This window comes from Mauremys reevesii, linkage group 13 (assembly GCF_016161935.1).
Source record: "Mauremys reevesii isolate NIE-2019 linkage group 13, ASM1616193v1, whole genome shotgun sequence".
In the NCBI taxonomy this organism is placed as follows: Eukaryota; Metazoa; Chordata; order Testudines; family Geoemydidae; genus Mauremys; species Mauremys reevesii.
In genome coordinates, this window is record NC_052635.1 from 1,107,371 (window position 1) to 1,126,265 (window position 18,895).

At 46.5% G+C, this 18,895-nt stretch overlaps 1 gene segment (V, D, J or C); it reads left to right on the forward strand.

Annotated features, from left to right (window-relative positions):
- The first annotated feature begins 13,716 nt into the window (after positions 1–13,716).
- On the forward strand, positions 13,717–15,906 carry LOC120379832. The segment is given in 2 exon segments: positions 13,717–14,024; positions 14,427–15,906. Coding segments are annotated over 2 exon segments (345 nt in total).
- Positions 15,907–18,895: the final 2,989 nt, after the last annotated feature.

An 18,895-nucleotide genomic window follows, 5' to 3' on the forward strand; every position in this document is an offset into this window, starting at 1 on the left:
GGAATATATCTTAACAGAAGGTCCTCCTGTGGTACGCATAATAGACACACAATCACAGACACACATTATATATGTCTGGGTTTTTTAGTTTATACAGTGTGTATATACACACGCACAATGTAATATCATAATTAGGTAGATTTTTCATAAACCCACCCAGAACATGCAGGAAGAAATACCAACCTACACCATAGAAATGGCTGCTTGACTGGCGGCAAAGATATGAGAAACTTCGCTTCTGCTATTAAAACAGTGAAATTATTTTTGCCACGTGGGGGCGATGTTGCCCCGGACAAACAACACGGTATTTTCCTCGCCGGGGAGTTCTCTTCTCTCTTAACACGGTCCTCCCCCTTCAAACAGCTTCCATTTCTGGCAGCAGCACCAATTCTGAAGCACTTTAGAGAGTGGAGACAGTCACTTCCGTGCGGCTATTCAAAGGAGAGGCGCTCCACTAAAGAGACACAATCGGCTCTTCTAAACCATCAGAGATTACCCCTAAAGAGCAAAATTCTTCCCTTCTCTTCTCTGCAGAAACCACGATCAAAGAGAAACTCCTCATTCTTTCTCTCTCTCTTTCTCTTTCTCTGTCTCCATCCCATATTCCGGGAAGACCCAAGGATGTCTTTATCTTGGGTCGCAGCTGTGCTGGTGCTGTCTGTTCTAAGTGAGTGAGATTCCATCCCGCAGCCTGTCCCCATTGTATTCTTCCAGCTGCTAACCCTGTCCGCGTACATCACTTGATGTTGACAGTGTCTAAAATCTTGTATGTGCCCCTATGCCTGTATTATGCATGGAAATACAACACATTATGTCTGTGCTTATCTAGTATGTCTGTGTTATGCATGTATTGTATTTCCATTATATCTCAGTTCATCTGTGATGTCTACATGATGTCTGTATCTACTATATTTCTGTTAGAACGGAGTTGAAATGGTATATTCCTATTATGTCTTCTCGTACCTATCATGGTTCTATTATATCTGAATGTATGTACAGTATTATGTTTGTGTCATGTCTCTCTCCATCAATTGTATTTATTTTATCTGAGTGCATATATTATGTATTTATTGTGCCTCCTGTATCTAATATGTTTCGATGTACTATTTCTGTTATGTTACTTTAGTTCAACATGTTACTATTATATCTGAATGTACCTAATACGTTTATATTGTATCTGTGTCTGATGTCTTTCTATTACAGCTGAATGTATCAACAATGTTCTTACTATTCATATCTATGTGTTTCTATTATATCTCAATGTATCTATTATATTACTATATCTCTATGTATTTAGCATGTTTCCATTATTGTACATGTCTCTTATGTGTACATTAACTTGTGTATCATTAAGCTGCTATTATGTCTCTCTATATATACACTGTGCCTCTAGTCTGAGTGTTTATATTATTATGCTTTTATTTTGTCTGTGTATCTATTTTGTTGCTGTTACATTTGAGTGGACACAATACGCTATTTTCCCCGCGCAGGACAGAGCAATGGAGAACCAGTCACCCAAACGAAAGGCAGCGTCCTCGTCTCCCAAGGAGAATCGGTGTTTGTTAACTGCACCTATACGGCTGTTTCGCCCTATCTCTTCTGGTACGTGCAGTTCCCCAACCAGCCCCCCCGGCTCTTCCTGAAGGACCTGGGTCGCGAGGACTCGGATGAAGGGATCAGAAGAGGGTTCAATGCCACCCACGATAAAGAGCACAAATCCTTCCACCTGTGGAAACCGTCCAGCGACCTGAGCGACTCCGGGACCTATTACTGCGCCGCGAGAGACACAGTGACACAGACCGGCCGGGGCACTGAGCAAAAACCTCCCAGGGGGCTCTAGCAGGAATCGGAGGCTGCTAGGAGCTACTGGGAGTGGAAGGAGGAGGAATTCTGCAAGTACCGGACTCTGTCTCTCACCAAAGCAACACACAACTGCCTCCCCGCCCGTCAGTCCTCCAGTCTGCCTCGCCTCTTTCTGCTCCAGGCCACGATTCTAGGCCATGTCATAGAGCTAAATTCATCATCAGCTCAGGAAAAAGGGAACAAATGAACGGAGATGCGTAATCTGCGCAGGAAATGAAACATGATAAATCTCCCCATCCCAGGTTGGGAGGAGGGTTGAGAGCCGGTGATCTAAACAAGCAAGACAGACGCGGGGTGGGGGAGGGGGGTGATATATAGACACTAATATTTACCTTCTGCGCACGCACTTTGCCATGGGCGGGGGGGGGGCGGTATTGTGTTAGAAAAATAATACAAAGGACCGTATTCTTCTGCCTCATGCTCGCTGCCTCCCTTTGAACGGCCACCCGCCTCGGCAGCCTCCTACAGAGAAGAGACACTCACGGCTGTGCAGTCCACTCTGCGCGTGACCCCGGCGGGTGGCAGCTTCCAGACAAAAGACACAAGGGTTTTTGTTTAAGGATTTTTCTGTTCGCCCTAGCTGGGTCTGGGGCCCAGCCCAGTGGTGTCCCCGCCTCCCCGAAAACCTCACCGTGCTGTCACGCTGGATAGCAGCTGCCTTAACGGTGTTAGCTCTGAGTGAGTGAGGTGTCCTGCTCCAGCCGGCCCAGGTCACTAATCCGGATGAGAATCCTGTCTCCTCTCAACGCGGTTGGGACAGGTGAGGGGGGAGGGAGAATGCAATTGAGTGATAGGCCCCTAAGTGTGAATTCGGCGCCAACTTCTCTCTCCCAGGTGGTCCGGGCAGTGCGGAAATCCAGCAGCCGGTCTGCGCAGGAGCTGGAGGGAGCTGGGCGGAACCGCACCTGCTCTTACCCCTCAGTGACCAGCGAGTGGATATTCTGGTGCCGGCAGCTCCCCAGCCCGGGGCCCGACTTCATCACGGAAGGACTCAAAGTCCCGGCTTCCAGCACCGGCCCGGAGGGGACTTTATTTGTAAAGGAGTCGGGGGCTAGAGAGGTTACTCCGTACAGGAGAACATATCGGTGTCTCCGCTGGGATCGACGAGTCCTGTTTGCTCCAATCCAGGATTTTTCCTACTAGGCAATTATGGGGAACGCGATGAGACGCAGCTTTCACTGCAAAGTATGAAACAATCCGAAGCACAACACTCCCATTCACTCGGATAAAAGCTGGGGACGCCGGTGTTCTGGGAGGAAAATGGTACTATGTAGAAAAGGCAGGTCAGCATCTAAAGAGAAAAGGGGGTGAGGGTGTTGCAGTGAAAAGGACACACACACAAAAAGACAAATGTGGGTGAGGTAACATCAGGGGCGGCTCTAGGATTTCCCCCAAGTAGGGCGCCAGTCCCGCGGCTCCGGTGGACCTCCCTCCGAAGGCACATCTGCGGGAGGTCCGCCGGAGCCGCCTGCCGCCCTCCCGCTGGCGCGCTGGGATCTAGAGCCGGCCCTGGGTAACATACGGCATAGATATAAAGCATTTGTCTGTCTATGTGACACCAGGCATTGCCTTGCACCAGTTATAACCACTATTTTTTCTCTGGAGATTCTGATGTCAAACTATCAGGAGATCCGATTCTGCTAAAATATTTCTCACTAATTTATGCAGAGTAGCTGTAGCCCTGTCGGTAGGTGAGGTAAATATATTCTACTGGACCAACTTCTGTGGGTGAGAGCAGGGCCGCCCTGGGGGGGGGCAAATGGGGCAATTTGCCCCAGGCCCCGAGCCCCGCAGGGCCCCCCACGAGAATTTTTGGGGCCCCTGGAGCTGGGTCCTTCACTCGCTCCAGGGGCCCCGCAAAACTCTGGAGGGGCCCGGGCCCCCGGAGCGGAAGGACCCCCCGCCTCCGAATTACCGCCGAAGCGGGGGCCTCCCGCCGCCGAAGACCCCAGGCCTCCTGGGCGGCCCTGAGTGAGAGAGCGGGTCTCGAAAGCTTGTGCAATCACTCACCTTGTCTCCCACTAGTTTAGGCGCTTTGCCACACGGGGGCAGAGTTGAGCTATAAAAACACACCAATGAGATCACCCGATTCTGTTCCTGCCCTGAGAAGTCTCCTGCCAGCCAGCCAACAACCCCCTCCCGCAAACTCTGCCCCTCAGCCGCTCCTACGACAGCACCATCCAGAAGCATTTACAGACCAGACTCACTCCTGTGAAGTTAGATCCCTGTTAATCAGCTAAAGCGCAGCTCCAGCACAGAGGTACCAGGTACATTTTTAAAGGCACCTTCTAGAGTCTAAAATTCTCGCCTTCTCTAAATTGAAGTAACAAGACCCGAATATATAAATTGATATTGGTTTCGGGATTAGCTCTGTTTCGTCGAAGAATCTTTCAGTCCAAACATGACTCTACCTTGGATCGCAGCTGTGATAATCGTGTCAATTCTAAGTGAGTAAGATTCAATTCTTCAGATTTCTCACATTTTATGACCCTCGTCTATATCCCGTCTTTACAATTCGATCTGTTTCAATGTCTATATTATATAATATATAATGCTTCTATTGTCTAACAGTATCTATTGTTTGTATTATCTCTAAGATCACTTGTTCTCTATTATGTCCCAGTTTAAATATTGTTTTCTATGATATCTGATTGCATCTATGTTTGTGGTGGCTTTGAGTTTCAATGTTCTGTTCTCCCCGAATTAAATCATGTAGCAAGTGTATCTATTATATTGATATGGTCTCTCTGTGCATTCCTTACGTTTCTATTATAACTAAGGGAATCTACTACGTTTCTATTTTGATATGTGTAATGTTGCGCTGTTTCAATCTGTTAAGTGCATGTTATCTGGGAGCAAAGGTTCTGGAATTAGGGGTGCTGCCGCATCCAGCGTCTGGAAGTTCTCATAACAACCCAAATACATGGCTTCCGCCTTCAGCACTCCCACCATACAAACTGTCCCAGCACCGCTGTCTGGGAGTGTATCCGCTCCGGTTCTGTTCTATCTCTGAGTGTGTCTGTTCTGCTTTCTTCCACCCACAGAAGGCATCTATGGAGCAGACTCAGTGACCCAAACTGAAGGCACCTTTATCATCCCCCAAGGGGACTCAGTGCGTCTGAACTGCACCTATCAATTTTCTCTCGCTGCTAATGTTGATCCCTTCTGGTACGTGCAGTTCCCCAGCCAGCCCCCCAGGCTCTTCCTGAGGGACCTGGGACGCGAGGACTCGGATGAAGGGATCAGAAAAGGGTTCAATGCCACCCACGATAAAAAGCACAAATCCTTCCACCTGTGGAAACTGTCCAGCGAATTGAGCGACTCCGGGACCTATTACTGCGCCGCGAGAGACACAGTAACACGGACCGGCAGGGGAACTGCGCAAAAACCGTGCAGGGGCTGTGCGGAGCAGCGGGGAGGTGGGCACTGGGTCTGGGGCCGACTCGGGGGCAGAACTTGGAACAGAAATCAGGGCATGCTTTAGATCTCTGTTTCCTTCCTTGCCCTAATCCGGAATGTTTCCTGGTCAGAAATTATGGTGAATGTCAAATGTCATGAATCACTAATTACAATTAGTAAAGACCAGGACACATCATAAGAACATAAGAACGTCCATTCTGGGTCAGACCAAAGGTCCATCAAGCCCAGTGTCCTGTCTTCCGACAGTGCCAGATGCCCAAGAGGGAATGAACAGAGCAGGGAATCATCAAGTGATCCATCCCCTGTCGCTCCTTCCCAGCTTCTGGCAAACAGAGGCTAGGGACACCATTCCTGCCCAGCCTGGCTAATAGATTCATGGAGGACAGGTCCATCAATGGCTATCTAACTCCCTTTTGAACCCCGTTACAGTATTGGCCTTCACAACACCCTCTGGCAGGGAATTCCAGAGGTTGACAGTGAGTAGCGTGAAAAAATACTTTCTTGTGTTTGTTTTAAATCTGCTACCTATTAATTTTGTTTGGTGGCCCCTTGTTCTTGTATTATGAGAAAGAGTAAATAACACTTCCTTATTTACTTTCTATATACCACTCATGATTTTAGAGAGCTCTATCATATCCTCCCTTAGTTGCCTCTTTTCCAAGCTGAAAAATCCCAGTCTTATTAATCTTGCCTCATATGAAAGCCGTTCCATACCCTAATAATTTTTGTTGCCCATTTCTGAACCTTTTCCAATTCCAATGTATCTTTTTAAAGACGGGACAACCACATCTGCATGCAGTATTCAAGGTGTGGGTGTACCATGGATTTATATAGAGGCAATATATCCCTTTCTTGATGATTCCCAACATTCTGTTCACTTTTTTGACTGCCACTGCACATTGAGTGGATGATTTCAGAGAACTATCCACAATGACTCCAAGATCTCTTTCTTGAGTGGTAACAGCTAATTGAGACCCCATCACTGTATATGTATAGTTTGGATTATGTTTTTCAATGTGCATTACTTTGCATTTATCAACATTGCATTTCATTTGCCATTTTGTTGCCCAGTCACACAGTTTTATGAGATCCTTTTGTGGCGCTTCCCAGTCTCCCTGAGACTTAACTATCTTGACTAGTTTTGTATCATCTGCAAATTTTTCCACCTCACTGTTTACCACCTTTTCCAGATCGTTTATGAATGTGTTAAATGGGACTGGGCCCAGTACAGACCCCTGGGGGACATCACTATTCACCTCTCTCCATTCTGAAAACTGGCCATTTATTCCTACCCTTCCCCCCCATCTTTTAACCAGTTACCGATCTATGAGAGAACCTTCCCTCTTACCCCATGACATCCTCCCTCTCATGAACAATTCTGGTGAAAGCTGCCCCTGGGCCAGCCCTGTTCTTCAAGGAAAATGACACCAGACAGTTCAATATCACAAAGACTACACAAATAAAAACACATGACCTCTACCATGATCACGGTGGAGAAATTTAGGTTCTGTAGGAAAACTGGGACTGAGCAGTGAAGGAATCTTCCCCTGCCCAGGCCACATGGACGAATAGATAGAGAGTGAGCCACTGTCATGCTCACTCTCTGTGTGAGAATGCCAGTAAAATCAGCCTAAGGAGGCTAAGGTGTAAGAATCTCTGCAGCACCCATTTCCCATTTGTGAACACATTTTGTCCCTTGGGAGCAGTGTGGTGCTAGAAGATCAATAAAACAAGTACTGTAACAAACATTCTTCTGTCCCATGTTCCCTGCATTCCCTGACACCAGCCCGGGCCCTTTGCCCTTCAGGCGCTCCCATTTCTGAGAGTAGCATTGAGAAGGATTTACAGAACAGAGAGAATAATTCCTGGGAAGTTGGGTTCATGCTGTTCCTTTAGCTCCTGCTCAGAGACACAACATAAATGTTAAGGTACCCTGTATAGGACAGATTTTTTGCCTTCCCTAATTTGGAACTACTAGCCCAGAAGACAAACCAATTCTTGCGGGATTAGAAAATTAGCTCTGTTTAGTCAGAGAATCATTCAATCCACTGATAGCTCCAGTTTGGCTCTCCGCTGTTACTGTCACAGCTATTCTAAATGAGAAATTCTATGTCTCAGCTTTGTTACATTCTATCGAACCATGTCTTCATCCTGCCTACGAAATTTAGTTTGTTTCAAGGCCTAAAATCACGAAGTTCTTATATTATATCCAATTGTAACAGTTATGCTTATACTGTCTATAGATTGCCAATGCTCTATTTCTATTATATCTTATCATAAATATATTTCAATTATATCTGATTGCATGTGCCGCCTGTACTGTCTCTGAGTTTCAATATTCTCTGTTTATATCCGACTCTACATATTATGTTGCTGTTGTATCTGATTGCACCCTTTTATGCTTGCCAGGTATCTCAGTGCAGACTTTGTTTCACTTGTGTCTTAGTGAAACTACCATTGTATCTGTGTTTATCATGATTTTTGCAGCACTGTTTGTATCTGTTACACTCATTTATTACAGAATCAGAGGTGATACATGGATGTTGTCTTGGAGTGCATCTGTTCTTCCCACAAAAGCTACCAATGGAGCAGACTCAGTGACCCAAACTGAAGGCAGCGTTACCATCTCCTAAGGGGAACATGTGCATCTGAATTGTGCCAGATTTCTGGGTTTCCTTATCCCTTCTGTCAAGTATTAGAGGAGTAGCCGTATTAGTCTGGATCTGTAAAAAGCGACAAAGAGTCCTGTGGTACCTTGTAGACTAAGAGACGTTTTGGAGCATAAGCTTTCGTGGGGGAATAATCACTTCGTCAGAGTATGCATCTGACGAAGTGAGTATTCACCCATGAAAGCTTATGCTCCAAAACGTCTCTTAGTCTATAAGATACCACAGGACTCTTTTTTGCTTTATTCCTTCTGGTACCTGCAATTCCCCAGCCAGCCTCCCGGGCTCTTCCTGAACAGACATCTGTCTCATCCGATGCACACACTTGTGCTCTCGGTCTTTTCCTTCTTTTCCCTAATCTGGAGTGTTACCATCTCAGAAATGATGGTGAATGTCATGAATCACCAAGTAAGGTAAAATCAGTGAAGACCAGAACACATCAACCCTCTCATGAGCAGCTCTGGTGAAAGCTGTTCCCAGCCCCGTTCTTGAAGGAAAGTGTAACCAGACAGTTCAATATCACTAAAACGAAACCAGTAAACATAGGAACCCAAGCATGGCGGCAGTGGCTGTCCACCTTCCCAGACTACTGTACCCATTTTAGAAGTCTGATTTGTCTCGTGTACCCCAAGTTTCACCTCACTTAAAAGCTACTTACAGAATCAGACATAAAATACAAAAGTGTTACAGCATGCAATTGCTTAAATATTGCTTAGTTTCTCATATACATAGACAGTCTTTAGAAGACCATCCTCACCTCTTGCATCAGAAAAATGCTCACTATCTCTATGAGAAACGCTGCTTTACTGGCAAAGGTGTAAGAAGATCTGCTGCAACCACTTCCCCATTTGTGATCACATTGTACCACGCGGGGGCGCTGTGGTGCTAGGTAAACAATAGAAGTAACCACATTTTTCTGTCCCCTGCTCTCTGCCCTCTCCTGACAGCAACCTGGCCCCCTTTGCCTGTCAGACTTTTTAATTTCTGACAGTACCATTGAGAGCGGTTTATAGAGCAGAGAGAATCACTCTTGTGTAGATGGGTTCATGCTGTTCCCACAACTGACAGCTCCTGCTCAGAGATAGAACATTAGTTGTAAGGCACCTTTTATAGGACATAATTCTTGCCTTTTCTAAATGAGGGGTACTAGCCAAGAAGACAAATCAATTCTTGCCGGATTAGGAAATTAACTCTCTTTAGTCAAAGACTCGTTCAACTCAAGGATGCCTCCAATTTGGCTCTCTGCTGTTACAATCACACCTATTCTAAGTAACCCTAACCATAACAGTCTACTTCTCAGCTTTGTCACATTCTATCGAACCATGTGTTTATCCTGACTTCACGATTTAAATTTGTTTCAATGCCCGTGATCACGATCACGAAGTGCCTATATTATATCCGATTGTATCTATTATGTTTGTATTGTCTATAAGGGTCATTGCTCTCTATTATTCGAGTATAACGATTATCTTTTATATCAGATTGCTTATATTGTGTATTTATTATCTCTGAGGGTCAATATTCTCTATTATATCCGAGTCTAAATATTATGTTGCTGTTGTATCCGATGTCAAGCCTTTATGCTTCCATGGTCTCTCAGTGCAGTCTTTGATTCTATTACCTCTTTGTTAATATGCCAGGTTTTTATTGTATCTGTGTTCATCGTGTTTTTGCTGCATTGTTTGTATCGGTTACATGCAGGTTATCTCGGAGTATATCGCCTCAAACTCTATTATACCTGAGTGTGTCTGTTCTGCTCTGTTCTTCCATAGAAGGCACCTATGGAGCAGACTCAGTGACCCAAACTGACGGCAGCGTTACCATTCCGCAAGGGGACCCAGTGCTTCTTAACTGCACATATCAGATTTCTGGATTTCCTTACCTCTTCTGGTACGTGCAGTTCCCCAGCCAGCCCCCCAGGCTCTTCCTGAGGGACCCGGGACAGGAGGACTCGGATGAAGGGATCAGAAAAGGGTTTGATGCCACCCACGCTAAAAAGGACAAATCCTTCCAGCTGTGGAAACCATCCGGCGAAGTGAGTGACTCCGGGATCTATTACTGCGCCGGGAGAGACACAGTGACACGCACCGGTAGGGGAGCTGAGCAAAAACCGCCCAAGGGCTGTGTGGAGCAGCAGGGATGCGGGCACCGGGGTTGACGCGGGGGGCAAAAGAGGAGAGGTCTGAAAACACTGAAATTGGAAACGATATATAAATTCACTCTCACACACGAATACAACCCCCCCCCCCCACACACACCTCTTTAGATCTCTGTCTTTTTTCTTTTCCCACAATCCAGTGCTGCCATTTCTGAAAGGATGGTGACTGTCATGAATCACGAAGTAAGGTGAACTCAGGAAAGACAAAAACATGAACCCCCAGCTCTGCCATTTAAGGAAGGTGCAACCAGACGGTTCAATGTTACTGACACTGAACAAACAAACACAGAAGCTCCAGGCCCCTTGCAAGGATGTTTTGTGTCCTAGGTGAAACTTCCACCTTGCGCCCTCCCCCTGAGCTCCTGCCCTGAGGTGCCCCCCTTGCAGCAGCTCTCATCCCCCACCCTCCGCCCTGAGGGACCCCCGCCCCAGCTCACGCCTGCTCCGCCCACCAGCATGAGCATCCCAGTACAGCTGTCGCTGCTTCACTTCTCCCACCTCCCAGGCTTGAGGAGCCTAAGCTGATTGGCGCCAGAAAGCCTGGGAGGTGGGAGAAGTGAAGCAGCTCACTCCTGCCCCACCTCTTTCCGGCTTGGCTGCTTCACTTCTCCTGCCTCCCAGGTATGCCCTGCCAATCAGCTTAGGAACAGCCAGGGCGTGCTCCGGGAGGAGGGGCAGGGCTGAGCTGGGGGGCTGCCCCCCTTACTTGCTGCAGGCGGCCCCTCCTCTGCCCCAGCTCCCTCCGCCTAAATACGGGAGGCTACCGGGGCTGCCAAAGATCCAGCCGCTGCAGTCGCTGCGGAAGAAAATGGCGCCTCCCCGAAATCCTAGTGCCCTAGGCAACTGCCTAGGTTGCCTAAATGGTTGCACTAGCCCTGAGAAGCTCTACCAAGTGGAAAACGTCATATATTATAGGAGAAGAACTGGTACTGTGCAGTTCAGAAATCTTCCCCTGTCCAGTATAAACAGACAGACATACAGTCTTTAGAAGACCTTCCTCACCTCTTGCATCAGAAAAATACTCACTATCTGTATTGAACATAAGAACATAAGAAAGGCCGTACCGGGTAAGACCAAAGGTCCATCTAGCCCAGTATCTGTCTACCGACAGTGGCCAATGCCAGGTGCCCCTGAGGGAGTGAACCTAACAGGCAATGATCAAGTGATCTCTCTCCTGCCATCCATCTCCATCCTCTGACGAACAGAGGCTAGGGACACCATTCTTACCCATCCTGGCTAATAGCCATTTATGGACTTAGCCACCATGAATTTATCCAGTCCCCTTTTAAACATTGTTATAGTCCTAGCCTTCACAACCTCCTCAGGTAAGGAGTTCCACAAGTTGACTGTGCGCTGCGTGAAGAAGAACTTCCTTTTATTTGTTTTAAACCTGCTGCCTATTAATTTCATTTGGTGACCCCTAGTTCTTGTATTATGGGAATAAGTAAATAACTTTTCCTTATCCACTTTCTCAACATCACTCATGATTTTATATACCTCTATCATGTCCCCCCTTAGTCTCCTCTTTTCCAAACTGAAGAGTCCTAGCCTCTTTAATCTTTCCTCATATGGGACCCTCTCTAAACCCCTAATCATTTTAGTTGCTCTTTTCTGAACCTTTTCTAGTGCTAGAATATCTTTTTGAGGTGAGGAGACCACATCTGTACACAGTATTCGAGATGTGGGCGTACCATGGATTTATATAAGGGCAATAATATATTCTCAGTCTTATTCTCTATCCCTTTTAATGATTCCTAACATCCTGTTTGCTTTTTGACCGCCTCTGCACACTGCGTGGACATCTTCAGAGAACTATCCACGATAACTCCAAGATCTTTTCCTGACTCGTTGTAGCTAAATTAGCCCCCATCATGTTGTATGTATAGTTGGGGTTATTTTTTCCAATGTGCATTACTTTACATTTATCCACATTAAATTTCATTTGCCATTTTGTTGCCCAATCACTTAGTTTTGTGAGATCTTTTGAAGTTCTTCACAATCTGCTTTGGTCTTAACTATCTTGAGTAGTTTAGTGTCATCTGCAAACTTTGCCACCTCACTGTTTACCCCTTTCTCCAGATCATTTATGAATAAATTGAATAGGATTGGTCCTAGGACTGACCCTTGGGGAACACCACTAGTTACCCCTCTCCATTCTGAGAATTTACCATTAATTCCTACCCTTTGTTCCCTGTCCTTTAACCAGTTCTCAATCCATGAAAGGACCTTCCCTTTTATCCCATGACAGCTTAATTTACGTAAGAGCCTTTGGTGAGGGACCTTGTCAAAGGCTTTCTGGAAATCTAAGTACACTATGTCCACCGGATCCCCCTTGTCCACATGTTTGTTGACCTCTTCAAAGAACTCTAATAGATTAGTAAGACACGATTTCCCTTTACAGAAACCATGTTGACTATTGCTCAAGAGTTTATGTTTTTCTATGTGTCTGACAATTTTATTCTTTACTATTGTTTCAACTAATTTGCCCGGTACCGACGTTAGACTTACCGGTCTGTAATTGCCAGACTTACCGGTCTGTAATTGGAAACTAAAGTTTGGTTTACTGGCAAAGGTGTAAGAAAATCTGCTGCACCATGTTCGATTTGTGACCACATTTTGCCGCTCGGGGGCCATGTGCTGTTAAATAAGCAATATAAGTAACAGCGTTCTTCTGTCCCCTGCTCTCTGCCCTCCCCTGACACCACCAAGCTCCCTTTACCCTTCAGACTCTCCCATTCCTGGCAGTACCATTAATGAGTATTTACAGAGCAGAGAGAATCACCCCTGCGAAGCTGGGTTCATGATACTCTGACAGCTTCTGCAACATTCATTTTAAGGCACCTTTTATAGGACAGAGTTCTTGCCTTCCCTAAATTGGAGCTACAGGCCAAGAAGATAAATCAGTTCTTTAGGGATTGAGAAATTAGTTCTGTTTAGTCAAAGAACCATTCAATCCAAGGACGGCTCCGACTTGGCTCTCCGCTGTTATATAGTCACAGCTATAGTGAGTAACATTCTCTGTCTCAAGGCTTGTCTACACTACCAAGTTTTGTCAATGAAACTAATGTCGACATGAAAAAATCGACAAAAGCTAAACTCCGAAAAGACACAAACATGAGAGAGATTCTGTCAAACAAACAAGGAAACAAACTATAAACTATAAAACCCGAACCGTAACCCCCAAGTTTCACCTCACTTAAAATCTACTTGCTTACAAAAAACAGATATAAAAACACAAACGTGTCACAGAACAGTGTTACCAAAAAATTACGGACTTTCTCATTGTTACCATATAATGATGAAATAAATTAATTGGAATATACATATCGCACTGACATTTCCGTGTTTCGAGCAGTATGAACAAGTTGTTGTCTGTATGAATTTTTAGTTTGTACTGAATTCGCCAGTGCTTTTTATGTAGCCTCTTATAAAACTAGGCAACTCTCCAGATGAGTTGATGTAACCCCTGGGAGATCTCTGCAGTACCCCTGGTCGTGACCCACCGCCGTAAATTGTAAGCACTAAAAAATGTTTTCAACCAGTGCCTATTCATAGCCCCCAGGTGGCGATGTTTTCCCTGAGTATATAATACAGTCTCGACAGAGTATTTGCACGTCTATGAGCCCTGTTCCACTCTGCCTTCACCCCTTCCGCCCCAAGTCTCCTGTCTCTGACAGCAGCAGCAGCCAGCCTGTACAGACCAGAGCCAGTCCGTTCTCTGCTATTCAGCCCCTTGGAAGCTCCAGCCCAGAGCCACAAGAGAAGCTTCTAAGGCGTCACGCAGGGGGTGAAGTTTCTTCTCTTCCCTCCCAGCTGCAAAGAGCAATTAATCCTGCTGGAGGCTGAGACCCAGATCCCCTGAACCTCCGTTATGGCTTCAGGTTGGATCGCAGCTGCGTTAACAGCCTCGGTGCTAAGTGAGTGTGAAGATTTCGTGTGACCGCCCTTGCTAGGTTGTTGTGTAGATCCTAGTCCCTAGCCCTGACCGGACAGTTGAACCAGGGAGCAAGTACAGAAGACTGAAATCAGCTGATTTGAATGTGTTTTTCCACCTGGTAGCCGGCGTGGTGAGCAGATGAGAGGTACCTGGGCTGCGGGGGGCGGGGGGGGGGGCGAGATGCGTATTTATTGCCACAGGATTTTAGACTTTGCATAGGCCTGCAATTAAATGTCCTTTGCCCCCAGCTGTCCGAAGAAAAGTCTCTCTCGCTCTTTTTGAAAGCACCAATGGGATTCACACAGAAAGGAGGCGGGCAGGAAGAAGGGAATTGACTCCTAAAGCGCTTGAGATTAATTCTCTTTCCTTCTTTCTTTCCGAGGTGCCCTGGGCAGAGCGGAGATCCATCAGCCCCTCTCCGCAGAGGCGGTGGAGGGAGAGAAATTGACCCTCTCTTGCAATCACCCTAATGTGACCACCGAGAAGATAATGTGGTACCGCCACGTCCCCAGTCAGGCGCCGCGGCTTTTGGCAGGTGGATTCAGGGGCGAAACTCCCGGCCCCGAAGCGGGCGGCACTTTATACATCGCTCAGGACAAAGCTTCCAGTGTCTTTGAGTTCCGCAGGGTGCGGCTGGCTGACGCAGCGGTGTATTACTGTGCTCTGAGCGACACAGCGTGACAGCCAGAGGCGGCCCCCGCGCAGTATCCCACCCCAGCCCCGAACAGAGGACAGCAGCGTCTCTTGGCTGGGCGAGCTAAGGAGAGAGAGTTTCTTCCGTATGGTGAAGCATGAAAAAAGATCCGCTCCTTTCAGGGTCTAAGCAGAGGGGAGGGGATTACAACTTCTTTCTTGTCCGGTGAACAAAGAGAAACACCAGCTGTCTGCAATTTCTGTCTTTCAGACACAGCCAACTTTCTGTCTGAAGTGATTGGTTTTTTTTTTAAATAAAACCTTCCCATCACCATATTATCGGAGCTTCTGAATGATTCAGGCAAACCGTGTAAACCCTTTAAACTCCCATATTAGTTAACTCCGAATTCCGTACAAACACACAAAGTTCTGAGGTAACATCAGACAGAACCGCTGGGAAATCTATAAGAAGGAGAGTCTCCTCTCTGAGTCGTGTATGACATTTCCCCTTTCAGTTCATTCCTTTGCCCACAAGGGGACGCTGCTGTATCACCTGACAGGCAGTGTTGGGTCCAGGATATTATGGAGTCCTGGTGGGGGTGAGGTGATATCTTCTACTAGAACAACTTTTGCAGGTGAGAGAGACCATATCTGGAGCTCACCTGAAGGAGAGCTCCGTGTAAGCTCGAAAGCTTGTGTCTCTCACCAGCAGAAGTTGGTCCAGTAGAAGATATCACCTCACTGCATCTTGTCTCGCCAGTATCAATTGATAATTGTCTATCAGGCTACAATTCTGCCTCACACTGCTAGGAAGCAGCACTATTCCTCATCTTTCTACACAAACTGGCGTTACCTTATCTACCGAAATACTCTCAGTATACTCTGTTAAAGCTTACCCCAAGTTCCACTGAGCCTGTTGTACCTTGGTGGGTGAGGGAGAATCTTTTACTGGACTAACTTCAGTTGGTGAGAGAGACAATCTTTCCAGTATGATGGATTGACCAGCAGAAATCATTGCAGCAGATGCATTCTATTTAGACTCATTTTGGGAAGGTTTCACTGTTATTACTAACAATAACGTGTTATTTGAATTACCAGAGCACCTGGGAGCCCGAGTCATGGACCATAGCCCCACGGTGCTAGGCTTTCTCCAGACAGAACAAACATACGGTCTCTGCCCCCAGAGAGTTTACAGTCGAAGAGACAAGTGGATACAGATAGACAGAGCAGGAGCACAACACGAGAGAGACATATTGGTCAGCATGATAAAGAGTGGTCTCCACAGACGGTCCATAGCCTACCCCTTGCCAAGTTTTCTGTAGGCAGCCCAGCACAGCAGAGTTTACAGGAGGGGTTGGAAAGATAACAATGAAGCAGTTTGTGGATGTATTTGTGGAGATCTCCCCAGAGGGAGGGATGGAATGGTAGAAAGCTTAAAGATACTGATTTTAGATCAAGACATACAGGTTCATAGAAGGAAGGCATGAGGGATACACCCCACACTGACAAATTACATAGCCATCAATAACTGTAGTAAGAGGAGGCCCTGAGATATAAACCTTGGTATCAGAGGCCTGGTATGAGGCCTAAGACATGAATTAAAGGAATGGTCAAGACTTTGCTAACATAAAGCAAAGTTAAGCTGTGAGCCAGAGGCAGACCCTGCTCACAGAAGCTGGCAAGGAAAGGGCTGATGTTGTATAAACATATATCCATATAGTGTATTGAATACCAGAACTATAAACACAGTACCAGGACACTTTGATACTGGAACATTCCACAGATAACAAGGAACAAGCTGACCCATCCCAATGACAGAGCTAGGTTCTTAAGTAGCTAAGGCGGCTTCTGAAAATGTTACTCTTAAACCGATTTGATTCCCAGACTAAAGACGTGTTCAAGATCTCACAGAGACACTGTGTTAAAGCCAGGAACTGACCACCCAGGTCTCACGAGTTTCAGCCCAGGACCATAAGCACAAGATCACCCTTCTTGCTTTTAATTTTAATATGGGAGAGGAAAATATTGAGGATGTCCTAGGATTCTGTCCCATCCCCTTTGGCGTAATACAATGCACACAAATGTACCAGAATGACTCCAATGGAGCTTTGCCAATAGACACCAACTGAGGGTGTGGCCCAGTCAACTCTTAGACAAGCCTGGACCCTCCAGCTGGGTGCCTGCTCTCGCTTTTCATTCATGGGCTTGTCTCTTGTGATTTCATTCTCTCCGGTTGCCTCTGTCAGTTCTCACTGAGCTGGTTCTAAACACCTCCAGAGCGGCGTCACTTCTCCAGAAAGTCTCTTCCCCAGAAAATGTCTCTCCTGAGGGGAGCGACGTTGTTGCTGACATTATGTGAGTATCCGTATTTGAACCCTGTAGGAATTTGGAAGAGAGATGATGGGAACAGATCGTGGCGAGCTGTCTCTTACCTCGCTCAGCTGGGTTGTGTACCATGTGCTGGACCAGAGGAGAGATTTATGTTTACTTCGAGTGGAAGGTGATACTAAAATAGGCTAGGACTGGGAGAACGCTGTAAAGAACTAAAGAGGAGGTTGCTAGCTAGCAAGCTCAAATCAAAGTTAGGCAGGGGATGTTATTTCCACCTCCCGCATCCAACGTAGACACATACACATAGAGAAGAGGGAGGTTGTGGAATCTCCATCCCTGGAGATTTTTAAGAGCAGGTTAGACAAACACCTGTCAGGGACTAGAAAACCTCTCCAGCCTGGTCCCTTCCAGTCCTGTATCAGAGGGGTAGCCGTGTTAGTCTGGTTCTGTAGAAGCAGCAAAGAGTCCTGTGGCACCTTATAGACTAACAGAAGTTTTGCAGCATGAGCTTTCGTGGGTGAATACCCACTTCTTCGGATGCAAAGTGGGTATTTGCACCCACGAAAGCTCATGCTGCAAAACTTCTGTTAGTCTATAAGCCACTGCTTGCATCCGAAGAAGTGGGTATTCACCCACGAAAGCTCATGCTGCAAAACTTCTGTTAGTCTATAAGGTGCCACAGGATTCTTTGCTGTTCCTTCCAGTCCTGTGATTCTATGATAGAATCTCCCATGTTCCCATGCCGCAGTGTGAACCTGGAAGTAGGACCCATTGGCCATGGAATAAACTGTCTGAAATTATTATCATCTCTGTTAAGCTGCTTAGCAGAGAGCTTTGTAGCTTGGTTAATGAGAGCTACTTACAAGACGAAGAGACGGACCGGGATGTTGGCCCTCAGAACCATTATACATTATCTGCCCCCAATAAATGTATTCTCTGCCCTGTCTCCTTTCCTAGGTGCCCTGGGCAGGACTGGTATCAAGCAGCCAGCCACTGCAGAGACGTCTGGTGGAAGAGACCTGAACCTGACTTGCGCTCACCCCTCAGTTACAGACGAATGGATTTTCTGGTACCGGCAGTTCCCTAGGCAGGGACCTCAATTTATAGCTAAGGGATACAGCAAAACAAGTCCGAGCACCGACCCAGAGGGAGCTTTGCACATCTCTGAGGACAGAAAATCCAGCGCCCTGTCCCTGCGCAGGGTGCGGCTGGTAGACGCAGCGGTGTATTACTGTGCTCTGAGAGACACGGTGTGGCAGCCAGGGGCGGCCCCGTGCAATTAATATCCCACTCCGGGGCTGAGCAGCGGGGAGCGCCGAGAGAGGGGTCCTACCCGGGGAGAGAGGTGAAATGACTCAGGCATTTAAGGAACAAAAGAACCCTTACAAAATCTACATATCGATACACAAACGCCCCCACCCCCAGCCAATCAATTGCTAAGTCAAGGTGTCAAATCTTCAGCCCTGCTGAGTGAAGTCCCCTCTGTTGATAAATGCAAAGTAACGCACGCTGGGAAACAATCCCGACTACACATATAAAACGATGTGGGCTAAATTATCTGTTACCACTCACAAAAGAGATCTTGGAGTCATGGATAGTTCTCTGAAAACATGCACTCAATGAGCAGTGGCACTCAAAAACTAACAATATTGGGCATCATTAGGAAAGAGACAGATAATAAGACAGAAAATATCATGTTGCCTCTATATAAATCCATGGTACTGCCACTTCTAGAATATTGTGTGCAGATGTGGTCACCCCCATCTCAAAAAAGATATATTGGAATTGGAAAAGGTTCAGAAAGGGGCAATAAAATTATTGAGAGTATGGAACAGCTTCCATATGAAGAGAGATTAACAAGACTTGGACTTTTGCTTGGAAAAGAGA